Source organism: Metopolophium dirhodum, chromosome 7 (genome assembly GCF_019925205.1).
Source record: "Metopolophium dirhodum isolate CAU chromosome 7, ASM1992520v1, whole genome shotgun sequence".
Taxonomy (NCBI): domain Eukaryota; kingdom Metazoa; phylum Arthropoda; class Insecta; order Hemiptera; family Aphididae; genus Metopolophium; species Metopolophium dirhodum.
This window is the reverse complement of record NC_083566.1, coordinates 20146813-20165514: the sequence shown is the minus strand read 5'-3', so window position 1 is coordinate 20165514 and position 18702 is coordinate 20146813. Positions and strand designations below refer to the sequence as shown.

General features: G+C 29.6%; 2 protein-coding genes across 2 annotated transcripts in view; both read right to left on the bottom strand.

Annotated features, from left to right (window-relative positions):
* The window catches only part of LOC132949110 (uncharacterized), a 39481-nt gene extending 32425 nt beyond the window's left edge, over positions 1-7056 (bottom strand). The window contains exons 1-8 of the mRNA XM_061019892.1: positions 6591-7056; positions 6253-6408; positions 5607-5973; positions 5392-5533; positions 4546-4716; positions 4308-4466; positions 2640-2861; positions 2364-2567 (exon numbers count right to left, since the gene is read on the bottom strand). Of these exons, the coding sequence (XP_060875875.1) occupies positions 2364-2567; positions 2640-2861; positions 4308-4466; positions 4546-4716; positions 5392-5533; positions 5607-5973; positions 6253-6408; positions 6591-6678 (1509 nt within the window). The 5' untranslated portion in view covers positions 6679-7056. The remainder of the gene's footprint in view (positions 1-2363; positions 2568-2639; positions 2862-4307; positions 4467-4545; positions 4717-5391; positions 5534-5606; positions 5974-6252; positions 6409-6590) is intronic.
* Positions 7057-7479: 423 nt separating this feature from the next.
* On the bottom strand, positions 7480-18128 carry LOC132948523 (glutamate receptor ionotropic, kainate 2-like). The gene is made up of 16 exons (XM_061019029.1): positions 17972-18128; positions 17722-17874; positions 15910-16097; positions 15643-15821; positions 15431-15572; positions 15024-15356; positions 14739-14960; positions 14390-14593; positions 13965-14049; positions 13766-13904; positions 13564-13701; positions 13285-13492; positions 10033-10264; positions 9858-9970; positions 8337-8480; positions 7480-7677 (listed from the first exon to the last, which is right to left on the bottom strand). Exons 1-16 carry the CDS (start codon positions 18054-18056, stop codon positions 7564-7566), a joined length of 2679 nt encoding a protein of 892 aa, XP_060875012.1. The 5' UTR covers positions 18057-18128; the 3' UTR covers positions 7480-7563.
* Between the last annotated feature and the right edge of the window lie 574 nt (positions 18129-18702).

Sequence of the window (18702 nt, the reverse complement as noted above, 5' to 3'; positions counted from 1 at the left end):
AGGAACACTAAATTTCTCGGCTGGATTATTTTGGAATAAATCGATTTTTTTTTTTTACAAGCTGGTGGGTATACACATTTATAGATACATTTCAACATTTTTATCATTTTGGTCTGCGCATACGCAGTAAAAACTTATTTTTTTTAATAGCAACACCTATTTTGATCACCATATTCGGATAGGCCTACTTTTTTAAAGTAATTTTGATGAATCAACTATGGTTCTAAATTCAAAATTTACTGAATAAGAGCCATGCCAATTTTAATAAATTATACATTTTTTTTATTTTTAAAAAAATTATAAAATCATTTATAATTAATTCTTATTGGTTATTTTTTGAATATTTGTACGTATTTTTTTTATATAAGTGTTATAAACAAGACCAACATAATACGGGTACAAAATTATTTATAAAGAAACGATTAGGTACTACCTACTACCTAGTGGACAACAGTTATTTTATAAAATATAAAGTTATCGAGGTTTGAAATAATAAGATAATGTTAATTAGCATGGTTATTCAGATAATTTAATACTAGATAATCATAAGTCATAACAATAATAATATGCATTTATTGCACATGAATATGCACTATTATTAGATATATAATATCGATAAGTCATAAATTATACCTACCTATTAATTCGTAATTATTTATAGTTAGATTAACCGTTTTGATTATTAATTTTATACTCTAAAATGTAGATTAAGTGAATCATTTTTGTTTCGGTTGTCATAGTGCGAGTAGTTAGGTTAAAATGAACAACCAAGAAAAAGTGCAAATGCTTTTAATTTATGGTAGATGCAATAGAAATTCTCGTCAGTCAGAAAAAATGTATGCGGAACAATACCCAGGTCGGTACCATCCACCACACACATTGTTTATTAAAATAGAAAAATTATTGATTACCCATGAAGCATTTTCTGTAAAAGTAGTCCGTTACCAACAAATTAGATGAAATAATATTAATGAAGATGTGGAACTTCAAGTTTTAGCATACATTAGATTGAATCCACGATCTTCGGTTAGGCATGTTGGTAGAGAAGTTGGAATCTCGTTCGGCCTTGTGCATACAATTTAAAAAAAACACGATTTCATCCTTACAAACCTGAATTAGTTCAACATTTACGATCTGCAGATCCAGAAAGAAGGTTAAATTTTATTGCTTGGTTACTAGTTCAAATCGATACACAACCGTTATTTTTAAATCAGATATTATGGACTGATGAATCTATATTCACGAACAATAGAGTTATTAATAAGCAAAACAATCGTTTATGGTCAGATGTCAATCCCCATTGGGTAGTGGATAGTCATCACCAAACTGTGTGGGGTACAAATGTTTGGTGTGGACTTATTGATGGAAAGTTATTAGGTCCGTATTTCTACGAAGAAAACTTAAACGCAAGGTGATATTTAGCATTTTTAACAAATGTTTTACCATTGATGTTAGAAAATTTACCATTAGCTACACGTCAAACCATCTATTTTCAGCACGACGGAGCTCCTGCTCATAATGCTCATATTGTTCGAGATCATTTAAATCGGGTATATGAGGGAAAGTGGTTTGGCACTCATGGCCCCATTGAATGGCCAGCAAGATCTCCAGATATGACTCCACTTGATTTTTTTTATGGGGACATTTTAAAACAATGGTCTATGCAGATCCACCAGTAAATCTAGCAGATTTAAAAAATAAAATCGTGGTTACGTGTAATAATCTTACTGAAAATCAAATAATGTCAGCAACCAATAGAGGATGTCTACAACGTTTTCAATTATGCGTCGACAGTCACGGAGCAAACTTTGAATAATTTATTTAATTAATTGTGTAATTATAAAACAACTGTTGTTAACTTGTACCTAATTGATTTTTAATAAATCATTTTGTACTGTTAGTCAAAAAAATACGTACAAATATTCAAAAATAACCAATAAGAATTAATTATAAATGATTTTATAATTTTTTTAAAATAATAAAAAAAATGTATAATTTATTAAAATTGGCATAGCTCTTATTCAGTCAATTTTGAATTTAGAACCATAGTTGATTCATCAAAATTACTTTAAAAAAGTAGGCCTATCCAAATATGGTGTTCAAAATAGGTGTTGCTATTAAAAAAAATAAGTTTTTACTACGCATGCGCAGACCAAAATTATAAAAATTTTGAAATGTATCTATAAATGTGTATTTATATACCCACCAGCTTGTAAAAAAAAATCGATTTATTCCAAAATAATCCGGCCGAGAAATTTAGTGTTCCCTAAATTGGCGAACACACTGTATATACATTTACTTAAATACTCAAGTAACATTAGTACTGATGTATATAATTTTACATTATACATCATAATAATTACCAGTTCATGAACTTCTCCGATAAGTCCGTCCCATTTACCAGTTTTCTTGTCTTTTTTTCCGTTACCATCGTTCCGCAATTTGAACTCGTACGTGATGTTGATCTCTTCCGAAATCATATGTATTAAATCAACCACGTATCCCTCGTACTTGTCATTGCCAACGCGATTTTTATGATCTTCTTTCAACATCATGTACGGCTCCGTCTATGTAAATACAACGTTATCAATTAAATATTTCATTCCCGTACGACTACCGGTATAATACCCGTAACTAACAATTTTTGATGCGACAATGAAAGTTTTGTTCATGTTTGCGTTCACCAGATCGTCCAGCATTTGATTCCTAGTTCTCGTGTACGACATTTCTTTTTGCGGATCCCAAACACCGATCTTCTTGAACCCCGTATTTGTCAACTCAACCATTTCCAATGTGAAATAACTCCTATACCCAGAATCTTGGTCGAATCGTAATTTGCCTGTGAGACCATCGGTTTCTACCTAAACACCGAATTTTATCTAGTTGTTGCAATGACTAGGTAGTAGGTATGTTTTGTAACATCTAATACATATCCGTCATCATAATAATAAAATATTAGTAACAAATCCAATCTCGTACAGTCGTACCGTTTATCAATTGTTTTTTTTCATATTAACTGTACCAAAATATAGTAAATACAAATATTACAATTTGTTAAAATAATTTTATTTTGTAACTTATAGATAAAAGCGGCTGAACTGTATCGAACCTAAACAATATATTATGCAGTGGATATATTACTCCCTGTACCACTTCGATATCATAAATATGTATGCTCCAAAATATAATAAAGTTAACTTAAAATGTTTTTTTTTAGATTTAAAAAAAATGATGTATACAAATACAATAAAAAGTCTCGGAAGGTCGCTCTACTGTATAGAATAGAATCGGGGTTTTTGAGTGTGTACTAGGTACTATAGGTCATTGAGTAAATCACTGTAAAAGATGTGTTAAATTTGAATTCAATGATAAATCATTCCATAAAAAAACGATTCTGAACGAAGAAGGTGTGTACTGGGTCAGACTATTTTTATAGAAACATTTTTATTTAGTATTTAAATTAAAATTAGTAATTTTTTTTTCTATTAATAGAATGTTGTTATGAACTATTTTTGTACAAGAAAATCGCATGTACAATATTTTACATTTTATTATTTATTAGTTATACCTACCTATTAATTATTATAATAGTATACATCATAATATTATATCATTGTTAATACCGCGTACCCTAGAACTGAGTGAAAAGGTACTTAGTATAATATTTTATGAATAGGTATTATAAAATTAGTCTAAATATTTTTGAAATTTCATTGTGTATAGAAAATAATAATAAACTTAATGGTAAAGAGTTTCAAGTTTCTTTGATTAATATTTTTTGAATTACAACAAATATAATTTGTATTCTACTACTAACATCGTTATTATTTGTTAGAATATCCAATTCAGTCTAAGTTATAAATTTAAATACCTATAAAAAATCTATGTATTTTTGATATTTTTCGAATAGGTACTGTAAGAACAACTCATGAGAAACATTGTATTCAATTTCCAAGCTTTTTAACTTACAAACAAAAATTGAATCATATTTAATCGAAAAAAATTAAAAATTTCAAAAGTGCAAAAAAATATTTTGAAAGTTTTAAGTCTCTGCAGTTGTTTATGGTTTTTCTTGACTGATTTGATAAAGACTGGAAATATTTTACTTTTAATCTCCCAAAGTACCAATTAGATCCAATTTTCTATCAGAAGCCACCATTAAAATTGATTATTGAAGTATTTTTATTGCTTCAAAATCATAGTAAACCAATACATTCATCACATCGTTAAGAATTTAAAATTGTTTTTTCCTGATCAAATTTATCGTATCGGACATGCAATTTTTGTGATATCTAATAGTGACTTACGACTCTCATGAAGTTGATAAGACTAAATCCACTGGACCATCCAGTAATCGATCGATTTTCACAACTGTTCGGTTCGGCCTTGATAGCCTTTGTGCCACCAATACCACGCAACGCTTTAGCGTACACATTGACCGCATCAAACATCAATAACGCGTTAACCTGATTGTGTTTAGAAATACGAAGGGATAAACAAATTTTGTTATAATTTGTTTAACCATAAATAATAATAGTATATTACTGTAATTGTCTCTGCTCGAAATACTTCCATATTCAAATTCATTCTCTGTTGAACGAATTCAAGATCTGCCATTATACTAGTCACTGTTGGACTTGACGGATCTATTAATTTCACTGCAGTGATATTGGTACGTTTAAATTGTAAGTGACCATAATCTATAGTGTGTGCATCCTGAAGACGATGTATAAATAAGAAATAACGCATCATAATTCATAAATATGAAATACATATTTGAAAAAAAAAATTATATTTATCAGAAAAGTGATAAAAAAGTTATCTATCCTCCAAAGTTAAGTTAAATGTATTTTGAATATATAACTTGGTAAAATAATTTTATTTTTTTTTATTAGAAGACAAGAATATATACAATCTGTAAAAATGTATACAATAGGTAATATGGGGGTACAAGTATACAAGACGGGACGGCATGATAGAAGGGGGGTCCAATGACCCTACTTCAAAAAAAATAATCTATAGTATATATTATATACATAACCAACTAATATTTATATCGTATATGAACTAGGACTAGCTAATATTATGCACTAACGTATACAGTAAAATAAATATAAAACTACCTATATATTATGCAAACAAAATAAATCTAAAATAGTTAAATATGTATACCTAATTTAAATTTTAAAACGTATATTTTAAAAACAATGTACACTGTTATTAAGTAACAAATTTAGTAAATATTAAGTACTTATAAAAAATTACAAATTATGTTTCTAAAACAAACTAAATCAAACTATTAAAATATCATAAACTTCTATAAATTATTCAAGTAAAATAATGGTTAATAAGCTTTTAAATGCAACAACATCAAATTTTTTTTCAACTAACCAGAGAAGTAATAATAAAACTGTGGTAATCGTCCATTAGGCCTACATCTTCAGCTTGCCCCAATACAGTTAATATGATATCTGCATCACAATCCAAGACAATATGACTCTCCAGAGATTTTTTGACCTCTTTGAGCATAGGTCTGAAAAATCGTTTTGTCCAGAAATTAATTCAAACGCCAAATGATGCGTTAATGAATTTTTCTGATTGCCTACCGATAATCGTTATTTTCTGATAACTTTATAATAGTAATAGCCGATAATTCAGTATCCGATAATTTGGTCAGTCCAGAATAATCTTGGATTAAATGCTGCAACCTTAACAGTCCTTCATCTCGCTGGTATAGCAAAGTAAAGGATGTCCAATCCATGTCGCGGACGATGGCCGTATACCCACGACTGAGGACCACCGGATCCGGATAAACGTTTATGTAATAGTTTGGTTGTTGTCTAGGGTTCATTTTCCAATGGGTTTCGATGTGAGGGATTTCCATAGAATCGCATATCGATTGGACTATGACCGATGACTCGTAGCCTGCGGGACCGAAAATAGCTCCAACGCCAGACTCGAGAGATTCGCATACTGTGCAGTGATGATGATAATGCGACGTATAACGAAAACATAAAAGAATCGATACTTACATTATGATATTATCTACAATTAACAAAGGTAAAGATCCCTATAGGTTGCAAGACAGTACATCGATAAAATACTGAACAAATTATAATTTTTTTTTCTGGACGTCAATGGTACACCTAACCCAACACAATATATTATTATATGCGACGTGCAAGATTCTACCTTATAATATGTGTCATATTAAGTTGTATTATTATCTCTGCGGTCGGAATGGTCGCTTACCTATTTTGCTAGTCTGATAACCGTCGTTGATGTCGACGATTTCTACTCGGCCTTCGAGTTTGACGTCGTTCGAAAGTGTCGGATCCAAGTTGACTTTATGTATGGCCAGTTCAAAGGCCATTTGTTCTACCGAATCTTCGGACGGAAACAGACCCACTGGAGCACACAATAATAATGATGACACGGACACGTTTTTTTAAAACGACATTACGGGTAACGATACAATAATTATATAATATAGTATAGGTAATACTTGAATAGCTAGTACGATAAAAAAAAAAAAATAATACAACTAAAATAATTTGATTATAGGTACATATACTCAATCGATGACTGACCGATGGTGATGCGTCCCACATCTTCCGCCGCACAGACCGCGAAACCGGACAACAGGAACAGGACCACTGCAGTAGCTGCGGATTGCATGTCGCGCGTGGAATTAATGAACGGATATAATAGCGGCTGCTCTCACATGTAGTAGGTACATAATGATATTATACGGGATTATTAATTCCGTACATTATATTATATAGTACGTTTTCACGAGACACTCGCTAAACCGCTGAAAACCTATATTTAGATTGCGCACGCAAATCGTAATGGGCTGCCAGCCAGTGTCTATCCCGATTCGAAACAACCGCAATGACCTATCTACGATTATTGAGGAGGCAATCCGCAGCAGCGCGTATTTATTGCACGCCACGACGTATATATTATTATTATTTTTTTCCCACCACCTATCGTGTGTGTTGTAGACACGATACCGATCTTTGGCAGCCGGGTTAAAGGTTATACGCGCGTCTGGAAAATAATAATAAACGCGACGACGGCGACGGCGACTGTGCGGCTTATTTAGCACGCGAGCACGACCTTTATATTGTTGTCTTTGGAAGTCGGGCCAAACAAATATTATAATGACCATCGTCGCATCGGCAGTGTCGAGATGAAAGTTTTTTATTTTTTTTTCCTAACTGTCGTCGAATTTAACACGCGTCGTTGTTTACATAATGGTCGGTCTTCGGAGGTATACCAAAATAACGATCCAATTTTAAATGCGGCAGAACCGATTCTGCCGGCTATGTACCTATAACTAAGTAACTAACTATTTCCTATGACTATAATACCGCACGCAACCATAATGTAAAAATACAAATAGAGTATTATCATATTATAGGTAGGTAAAGGTAGGTAAGGTAGATTGCCTAAAGCAAAAAAAAATCGATTCGATTAACGAAAGAGAATAACTAGGTATAATAATATAAATAAATAAATTATAATAATACAATAATATTATATTATATATTATAGTAATTATTTAGTAGTTATATCCGATGAACTGTCTTCTACATGTCTCACTGGTTTGGATGTTCCGTGACACTTGAGCACGAATTTCAACTCCACCATGAATGCTTCCCATAGTGTTAACTACAATTAAAATTAACTATTTAAGTAGGAATTGATTATTCAACTATATTTGAATAGATTCATATAGATAGGTAAAATATTTTGGTTGAAAATTTGTAATATAATATTAACAATAGGTATTATTATCACAATTGCATTGTTAAAATCTCTTTTTCGTTTTATATTAAATTTACTTAATGGTTGTTAAAATATAAAAATAGATTTAAAAAAGAAAACACACTGAATACTGACTGAATATGTTTAATCAAGAGTTAATGACCGTTAAATATAATATTATATACCTAGGTACATATTTAAATATTTTACACAGCTATCCTTGTATTGTAATGCGTTACTACCTACTGAATATTATGTATGATTTAATTAATATTATATTATTACTATGTACAATACATCATTTGAAAACACAATTTGTATAATCCAACTTGAATTAACTTTATTATAATTTCACGGTTCATAAACGTGTATGATGGATCATGAAATTAAATGTTGTATACTATCTAGGTGTTATATCATAATAATAAACATTTGTAATTTGTATATGTTCCAATTTATCTTAATATTTTTAACAAGTTATAAAATATTTGTAATAAAACATATTACAGTTCCCATAACTATAATAACTCGTGTTATATAATTATTAAGTATATTTAATTTACCTTTTCTTCAACGGCCACTTTTCTTATATTCCATAAAAATTCGAGTATAGAGAATAAAAATGCTATCAGACAGCCAAGTATTAAAATTACGAACATACCACCAACTTCATTGACATCAAGTTCAGCTGAGTCTTTTTTTAAATCCTAAAATATTAAAATGAATCCATTCAGTTTCAATAACAATACAATTATGTATTGCTATTTATTATTATTAATATACAAATACTGAAATACCTACACAGCTAGTATATGTCCCATCTTGTATCACGTCTATGCGTATCACTAAATATCTGAACCCAACGACCTTAGATTGAAATATGATTTGGTGTGATAGTTTGATAGCTATAGATCCATTAGTCCACATTTTGAAAAAAATTCAATTTTAAGTCCTTTTGTTAAGCATGCGCAATATACTACTTGAGTGTTTTTGAACAGCATCCTTTTTTCTTGTTACTAAAAATATGGAAAGATAATTTTTTTCTTAGTTTTTTTAATCCACTGACCATCTTTCTAAACCTAAAACTGACTTAAATAGAGGCTTACAGATTTTTTTAAATTTGCAGAGAATTCAATTTTTTTTATTATTTTTAAAACATGGCACAATTGTAATCAGGAATTTTATACATGGATTTAAAAATGTTGATTATAAAATATTAAAATGAAAATTACTTTGTAATATATTATTTTTAAGTACGTTTATTTTTCATATTATAAAATGTTCATAATTTCCCTCATTATTTTCTAAACACACCACCATTCGACAAATTATTATCCGTATGCGTGGCTGCCAAATTTCAGAAACCCTGAACATTTTATAAGATAAAAAAAATTACGTTACATAAAAATGATATGTTAGAAAGTAATTTACATTTTATTTCCTAATACAAATGTTCAAATCCATATAAAAAAAATCACTGAATATAAATGTTTAAATGTGTCAGGTTTTCAGAAAAATCGAATTATTTTCAAATTTCAAAAACCTGTAAGCCTGTATTTCGGTCAATTTTAGGCTTAGGAACACGGTCAATGGATCAAAATGACTTGGAAAAAAACAACTGTCCATATCTGATACCAAACATAAGGGTTGCTGTTTAAAAAAATATAAGCGATAATGTGATATAGCGCATATTTTCAAACCAAATGTATTAAAAAACTGATATTTGATCAAAATGTGTACTAATATGTACTCCACCTAGCTTACACATCAAACCGTATTCCAATCTAAGGTCATGAGATGTTTAGTGGTAGGTACATATAAGACGGGACTATAGGCGCAGATAGGGGGGGGGGGGCTTTAGGGACAAAGCTGGCAATTGCTCCCCAAACTTTTCCTAAATTTTTTTTAAGCGTATTCAGTATTATTATAGTAAAGCTTCAGCTCCCCCCACTCCCCCCCCACCATACATATTTGTTTAAAAAATGTAAGATGCAAAAAATTTACAAAGTCAAATTATATAGGTAAAACATTAAAACAATATATTTGATTATGTACATTATCGTAGTTAAAAATGTTGTACCAACCTTACACCTTTTATCGTCTGATACTGACCACCATCTATTTTTAAGGTTCATCAACGCTCCTGACTCTGAAAGCTTTAACACAGCCATGTTTACGAGTGTTCTGTGAGGTGCGTCTATAATAAATTAAAAAATTATATTTGATATCAATGACATAAAAGTGATTCATATACTCAACTGAATGGCATCGCAATACCATAGGCCTTGTTATCCAGCCAATAACCCACTTCAGTAAGATCACAATTTCTTTGCACTTCGTACTCAATAGAACTCGATTCCATAAAGAAAGCATAATGATTTCTCTCCTTCTTCACACGATCCACCCCCTGTTTGTTATCAGATACCATCACAGAATCGCCATTTAGTTCCATAACACTCCACATCTTTTGGTATAAATTTACATCAGAGTTCTAAAATAAAATAACGTCATTAATAAGGATTAAGGAATGTCATTAAAATGAAAAGACCTTCAAAATATGCTTTTAAAAATATTATAATGATTTATTACATATTATGCATTTATTTTTAAATATGCAATCAAACTATTAACAAATTAAAAAGTTTCAAATAATCAGTACCTACTCGATAATAACCGAAGTAAATAGAATATTAACGATTTATTATATCTGATTATCTGGATTAATAAATAATAATGACGGATCATAATTTTAACAATAATAATTGGAGACTGCAGTCTATATTTTTTTTAAACGCTTAAAAGATATTATGTTGCCTATTGAGATTTAAAAAAATTGTATTCCAAAACATATTTTGACATAACTTTATAGAAAATATAAGCTAAAATAAAATTATGTACTATAAAATTACTTAAATTACTTGTCAAGAAAAACGCTGATCTCGAAAATCAGAGTATTTTTTTATTACTACCCCAAATGAATGTTGATGACAGACAGAAAAAAAAACATCATTAAAAATACAATATATTCTTTCGCTCCGTTCATGACGCCAATTACAATTATTGGTAAAAATTATACCTACGTAAGAAAAAAAATTACGAAAATTATATGGATGAATGATTTAATATTTACTTAGATATGTCTGAAAATTCCAAAAAATAATATTTAGAAAAAACTTATCAAGATTCAAATTAATTTAGTATAAATAATATTTATATTTTAAAAAACTATAAAAAATATACTTGACTTAAATACCTAAACGTTTTTAACATGAGATTTTTTTTTAAATTAGATTTACACATTGGGTATTTTGAAACTTTTCAAAAAATATTTAATACAATTTATGATTTTTGATTTTCAGTATTAAAAAAATAAAAAAAAGCGATATGTGGGTGTCGTACTGCTCAGTCTGCTGTACAGTTGGTTACAAGTGAGTCACTGTAATGGACGGTGTTAAATCTAAATTTTAATGGTATAAAATCATTGTATACGAAAAACGATTCTGAGAGAAAACGGTCTGTCAGTCTATGATATTAAGTATTAATAAGTATTAAGTATTGTGATTAAAGTAATTTATTTTAATATTAGGCATTAGTACAAAAGTAAATTAAATTCATTTTTGCCAAAAAAATTACACAATATAGTACTTACTTATGATATACCCACGGGCCACGAATAATATTTTTAAATTACAACTAAATAGCTAAAATTGTTATTGTTCGTTTTAATATGTAATTTCGTCCAAATTTGAGCTTATAATGTCTGTAAATATAACTGTGTTTACATATTTTTAGATTTTTTTGTTTACTGTATAAAATATTAATTATGAGAATCGTTGTTTTAAATTTTCAACCCTTAGCTATAAAGGTTGAACATTTTATACATTTTGAATTAAATTTGATGAATTTTGTAAAAATGTAAACTTTAAACACAATATGATGCATAAAACAAAATGCATATGGATCTTTAATATATTTCAAATGCTATTATATCAACCTATGAAGAACTTTGTATTAAATTTTCAAGCTTTTTTACATAACAAATACAATTTTATTGGCATTTATAGAATAAAAAAACTAAAAATTAAAAATGTCTATGAATAACTCAAAACGAGTCAAAATATCTTGAAAATTTTACTGTGTAGGGAAAAAGATAATATAAACATTTTAAGAATATTTAAGTACCTACAGAAAATAGTTTTTGATTAACAATAAAATAAGAAAATTGTTGTGTGAGAATTTGTTAATTTACTGGTGAATATCGAAGGTTTAATTTCAAATGCTCGTCAAAAATTGTTTTGACTTTCTGGTAAACTTTTTGTTTTTGTTAAATGTGGAAAAATTTAAAGGGTATCTTGTATGGATATTTCAAATCATAGATATTAATAGACATTTTTTTATGATTTCTAGCTCAAAATAATTTGCCAATTTTCGTGTTATAGATGAATTTTGTCAACATTTTGACTTCAGACCCTCATAAAAATTATTCTGGATTTACGACAAACTTTTAGATTCTGAGCGAAGCGATAAATGTATTGATTTTACAATGATGTGTGTGTTTTTTTTTTTTTTTTTTTTTAATTTTATTTTTAATTTATTTATTTTTTGTGTCTGTCATCACCTTTTAGGACAGTAAAAGTGCTTGGATTTTCTTCAATAGTAACGTTTATGATAGGAAAGTGAATCTAGTTAGTACTTTGGGGGGGGGGGGGGAGGGGTCAAAAGTAAAAATTTCCCCAAAAACAAAAGGAAAATTAAGGGAAAACGGGAATTTTTACGCAAAATCTGTTTTTGAGAAAATCGATTTTGGTTTTTGTGTAACTCTAAAACAAATGACCGTAGGGACATGAAATTTTGACTGAATGTTTATAATTGCATTTCCTATACACCATAACATTTTCCAAATATTTTGACTTATTTTGAGCTGTTTACGGACATTGTAAATTTCCATTTTTTTTAGTTTTTTTTTCCATAAATATCAATAAAATTTTATCTGTTTAGTAAAAAAGCTTGAAAATTTAATAGAAGGCTCCTAGGTTATTGTTTCAAAGGCAGATAAAAAAAAATTAAAAATCCTTAGTCACAGTTTTTATTTATAAGCATTTAAAGTTCAAATCTTGACAAAATACGGAAAAATCACGAAAATTAGCAAATTATTTTGAGTTGAGAATTCATACAATTTTTTCTTTTTAAATCTAAGATTTGAACATGTAATATAAGATTACTCATAAGTTTTTCTACCATTATCAAAAAAAAAAATGTCTACAAGAAACTTAAATCAAATTTTTATGAGCGTCTGAAATTTATATTTTTACAACATTTGATATTCACTCGATATCTCATGTAACGATTTTCTTATTTTGTTGTAATTAAAAAAAACGTATGACTGTAGATACTTAAAATTTCACTGAATGTTTGTATTAGCATTTTCTATACACGATAAAATTTTGAAAATAATTTGACCCTTTTTGAGTTGTTTACGGACATTGTCATAAAACAGCATCTTGCACCTACTTGAAAGAAACTGGCTGTAGATTGATCAGTTACACATCCATACTTGATGCCATCGGTGCCTCCCTTTTTGTCTAGATCATCTACATTCTTTATAGTGGTTTCCATTCGATTAGATGTTAAAAATGCTGTCCAGTTGGCAGTGTAAGACTGAGTCATAATAAGAGCAAAGAACCACCACATAGCAGCACATAGTCTGGTTGGAAAGGCTCTGAAATTTTACAAGTGACACCAATTTATTATTTTTATGAATACTGTTTTTAAATCGCAAGTAAGATTTACCTAGGCAGAATATCGCTACCTTGACAGAGAATGGAACCCATTGAAAACCATAAGCAGTTAAGCAATGATAGGGAGTTTTCTAATTCTACTGGATGAGGATTGCACGGGTGAGGGTTCTGCCATTCGTTAGGTGTAATCCTATAAACAATTAAATAATGTAACTATTATATTTGAGTAAATATAACATAGAATTTTGAGTTACCTGGCCAAAAAAAATAGTACCAGAGACAGGCCTAAATAAGCGGTTGCGGTAAATATCCATACTTGAAAGGAAAGTGGCTGGGTGAATGAAAAAAGATTGGTTTGCGGTTCTTCTGGTTTACTGAACAATATGCTGATACCTACATGAAATATATAAGCATTTCTACAGGATAGTTTAAACTTAAAAGTATTCAACTTACCCAAGTTCATAAAAGGCATGGTAAAATCCACAGCAGACCTTCTTTCGTGAGTAATTGTTAAATCACAGACTCCTAAGTCAGCTCTCTGTGAATACGTTAAACGTTAGATCACTATCAAGCTTGGGGTCTAACTATCATTAAAGTTTAAAACCGTGTATTTTAAAATTAATTTTACTAAAAATATTGGTACTATTTTAATAAAGCAATGTTATAGCAAGTTAGTATGATACCCAACTGTTATTGGGTATTTAATACAAAATAAGGAAAGCAGACAGACAGATTACAGAATAATACATCATTGTAAAATATTAAATTTCTTAGTGCTATTATATATTTGTATAATAATTATAAATTTATTATAATATAATATAATGTAGCGAATAAAAAGAAATAATGTAGAATATCCTATAGAAAAAATGTGTTACCATTTCTTGTACTTCGCCGATAATCCCATTCCATTTGTTAGTCTTTTTGTCACGTTTTCCATTTCCATCACTTCTTAAACGAAATTCATAAGTTATGTTGATTTCCTTAGCAATCATTTGTATAAGATCCACCACGTATCCTTCATATTTGTCATTACCTTCTAGTCTACCGTGGCCTTCTTTTAACATCAAATACGGCTCTGTCTATCAATGTAAATATATGAAAACTCTGTAATTTATTATAATAAAACTAATAGTATGAACAAAAACATATTCATCTAAACATAATATTTAATATGTTGACAATGTATACAATATAATATATACCTACCTAATCGTTTTTACTTACAATTTTTGTTGAAACAATAAATGTTTTGTTCTTACTACCAGCGTATAAATCACGAAGCATTTCAAGGCTGGTTCTTGTATAAGTCATGCCTCTCTCTGGATCCCACAAGCCAATTTTTTTGAAACCAGTATCGACCAATTCTACCATTTCTAGTGTAAAGTATGATCGATGACCAGTTTTGTTGTCAAAACGTAACCGACCAGTCAGGCCTTCTGTTTCAATCTGAAACAGCATCAACACGTTATACAATGACTACCTACTGAATATGAGAGAAATTGCACGTACTACTCTCATGAAATTTATAAGCTTAAATCCATTGGACCAGGGAATAAATGGCGAGTTCGTACATTGTAGTGGTTCAGTGATGATTTTATTTGTCATACCTAGGCCTTTTAATGCTTTAGCATACACATTTACTGCGTCATATATGAGTATGGCATTAACTGTAAGCTTATCAGCTTTCAAAGGTTCCATATTTAAGTTCATTCTTTGTTGCACAAAATTCAAATCCCTCACGATATTCTCCACAAATGGGCTTAATGGATCAATCAACCGGACAGTTGTTATATTTGTACGCAAGTTCTGGACAATACCACTAAAATCTACCGTATGTGCATCCTACAACCAAAAATCATCTTATAGTTTTGCAGTAAATTAATTACACTAATGAAACATATAAGATTATTCCTCACCAACGAGGTAATGATAAAACTATGATAGTCATCCAACAAGTTAACTTCTTTTGCTTGTTTTAATACAGTTAAAATTAAGTCTGCATCACAGTCAAGTACAATGTGACCTTCTAAAGACTTCTTAATGTCTTTTAAAATCGGTCTATAACATTCAAGTAATTAACATTAGAAAATCTTAAGCGTTCTAATGCTTATGTTATATGAAAACTCACCTAAAATTATTGCCTTCGGGTAATTGTATAATAGAGATAGCTGCTGCCTGTTTATCATTAGGTTTTGTTCTTCCTGAGTAATCTTGGATCAAATCTTGTAATCTCTGAAGACATTCTGGTCGCTGATAGAGTAACGTAAATGACTTCCAGTCCATATCATGAACTATAGCCGTATAACCCTTTAATGATAAAAATTGGTTAATTTTTTTCAAAATCGTATTTAATAGCATATTATGTAATTTAAATTTGTTTATGTTGTTGCTTTACTTTTGCTAGCAATGTTGGTTCAGGGTGAGGATTGAAATAAAAATTGAAATTTTCAACAGGTGTATTTTCCCAACTGGTTTCTATTCGTGGAACTTCCATAGTTTCGCAAAGTGATTGCACTATGTTTGATGATTCAAGATGGGACGGTCCAAAAACCGCGCCGATTCCAGATTCCATAGTTTCACATACTGAAAATTAAAATAATTACCTATAATAGTTATATAATTATGTAAAACAAAGGTAAAAATCCATTTACGAATATTTTTCAATTTTAAATTCTGAGTGGAGCGGTGAAAGTAGGTACTTGACATTTTTCAGAGATGTAGGGAGTTTTCTGGTAACAAATTGGATTTAGTTTGTACTTTGACTTAAAAATGTAATACAAGATTCCTCCTAAGTTTTATTAAGTAGGTACTGAAAATGTAACAAATGTTTAACGTCAATAAGTCACATATATGTTTTATAGGCGATTGAAATTCAAATTTTGATGACATTGGAAATTCAAATGTGCCAATTTTAAAACGTTATTTATAACGATTTATGACACAAGCCAGTAATTTTATGTGTGGTGATATCTTTTGGACAATTTGGGTAGGCATGCACAAGCTAATAGTTATTTAACCTTAGCTTCCAGCTTCCATATACATACATGTATGGCCTGGAATAATTTTTGTAACGATGAAGTCAAAACACTTAACATAATATATTACTAAATAAGACTGGATGTGGAAACTATTGCCTTTAACTTCCTGTCACCCAGTACACAAATTACATAGGTAGTACTATTATTTTAAATGTTTAAAATTCAGTATAATATAGTGACCAGTGCACGTTTATACATTTATAGTATAATTTATAACAATAGGACATAGCCTCATAGGGTAGGTATATATATTTTCAAATATTGTATTATCTTTGATATCACTAGGTACCTATACTATCAAGAGGTATAATTAGCTACCTACATAGTTAAGTACTGAGTTATTAATTATGTTGATAGTATAATTACATATATATTTTCAAAAATTCGTATTAAATCTAGGCCAGGGCTTTGATTTTTTTTACCTAATTTAAATGAAAAGTTATAGAGGCAGTTATGTCCAGACGAAAACATTATGTGGTCTCAATAATAAGACCTAAAATCCGGAATCCCTAAGGCCAAACTTTACACATGGCACATAATATATTGATTATAATCCAAGACCGTTCTGTCAACTGTTACACGTGTTAAGTAGGTACCTACAATAACCTATAGGTAAGTAAGGTTATAGGCTTGTTTATATTATTTGTATGTTGTACTTAAAGTTTATACAATGAAAAGTTTACACATCATTTCGGTAATACAATTATTTATAATACTTTTCTGATGTAATACCTATAGGTACCTAACATGAAAATGTATTATTATTTTTTACATAAAGGCAAAAACCAGTAACCACATGATAAGTTTGGAGTTTGTAATTTAAGACCAAAATAAAGATATGCAATTTTCACCACCACTGATAGCCGAAAATATTGTTTGTAATTTACACCATTTATCTATCATCCATGTATTCGATTATTTCGTAGATATGCAATGAATTATCTGTTATCTTATCCAGATAATTTTTTGGTTATCTTTTCCCAACACTGCAGTTATACTCAACTATCGAAATATGTACTTACGTTCTATCGAAAGAAAAATAATTTTTAATTTTGGTGCAAATTATTAAGACATTAATTAATGTGTATGTATTTTGGGTTAATTTTGGTGCAAATTACCTTAATTAAAACTAAGATTTTAGAATAGCCATATATTTTCCATGTACTTACCTTTCAGGCCAGTCATATAAGTATCTGTAGAATCGATTATTTTAATTTCGGCTTTTAAATAGACGTTCGCAAATTTTGGGTCAATGTTCACTTTTTGGATAGACAATTCGAACATCTGTTGTTCAATGGTGTTTTCTTTGTCAAAGAATCCCACTGTGTATAAATGATAGAAATGAGTTTAACATTGTTTTTCAAACATAATATACCCTAGTATTATGGTACACATAATATTAATTTGCTAAATACCTACCAATGGAAAGTGGTATGTTGTCGTTTTCTTGTCCCGCGACATGGCATAAGAAAATGATCACAACAAAAGCGTACGAAACAAACATGTTATACCTACGGTCGGAACAAAAAATATGTACTTACTTGAAACCAATATCGCTCGGGTTCGTCTGGTATAGTGGTATCTAGTATTTAAATTTAGAAATATTTGTCTGGCCTTCAGCCAAACTTGTTTAACGTAAACTAAGTGTCATAAACTCATAACATTATAAGCAAAAAACGAGACTTATTCCTGGAAGAATTTAATTCCACTCGTTGAGGCCTACAACTGGGTATGTTTAATTATATGTTGCTAAAGAACAAATAAATAAAAATGAACTAAATATTATTTTACACACCTATCTACCTTCCTTAATCATGAGGTGGCTTCAATATCAAAATTGTTTTAAAAAACACAACTTACTCAGCTCTGTAGTATCTACCTATGACTAAACCTTCTTATGAACCGTGATTAAAATAATTAGCCATTTTTTGGATCGTTGTATGTACAAGACAAAGTATTAGGCATAAAGGTAATGTATGCAAATATGTAGGTATAGTGTAGCCAGTGTAGGTATACCAAATTTAAAAAGGTAGGCAAGTGGGTATATTATAGACTAACCTAACTGTCGTATACCGCTATCTCTCGATGCAACACAAAATAGTATATGACAATAATTCACACTATTCAACTACTTAACACACAGAGTACGA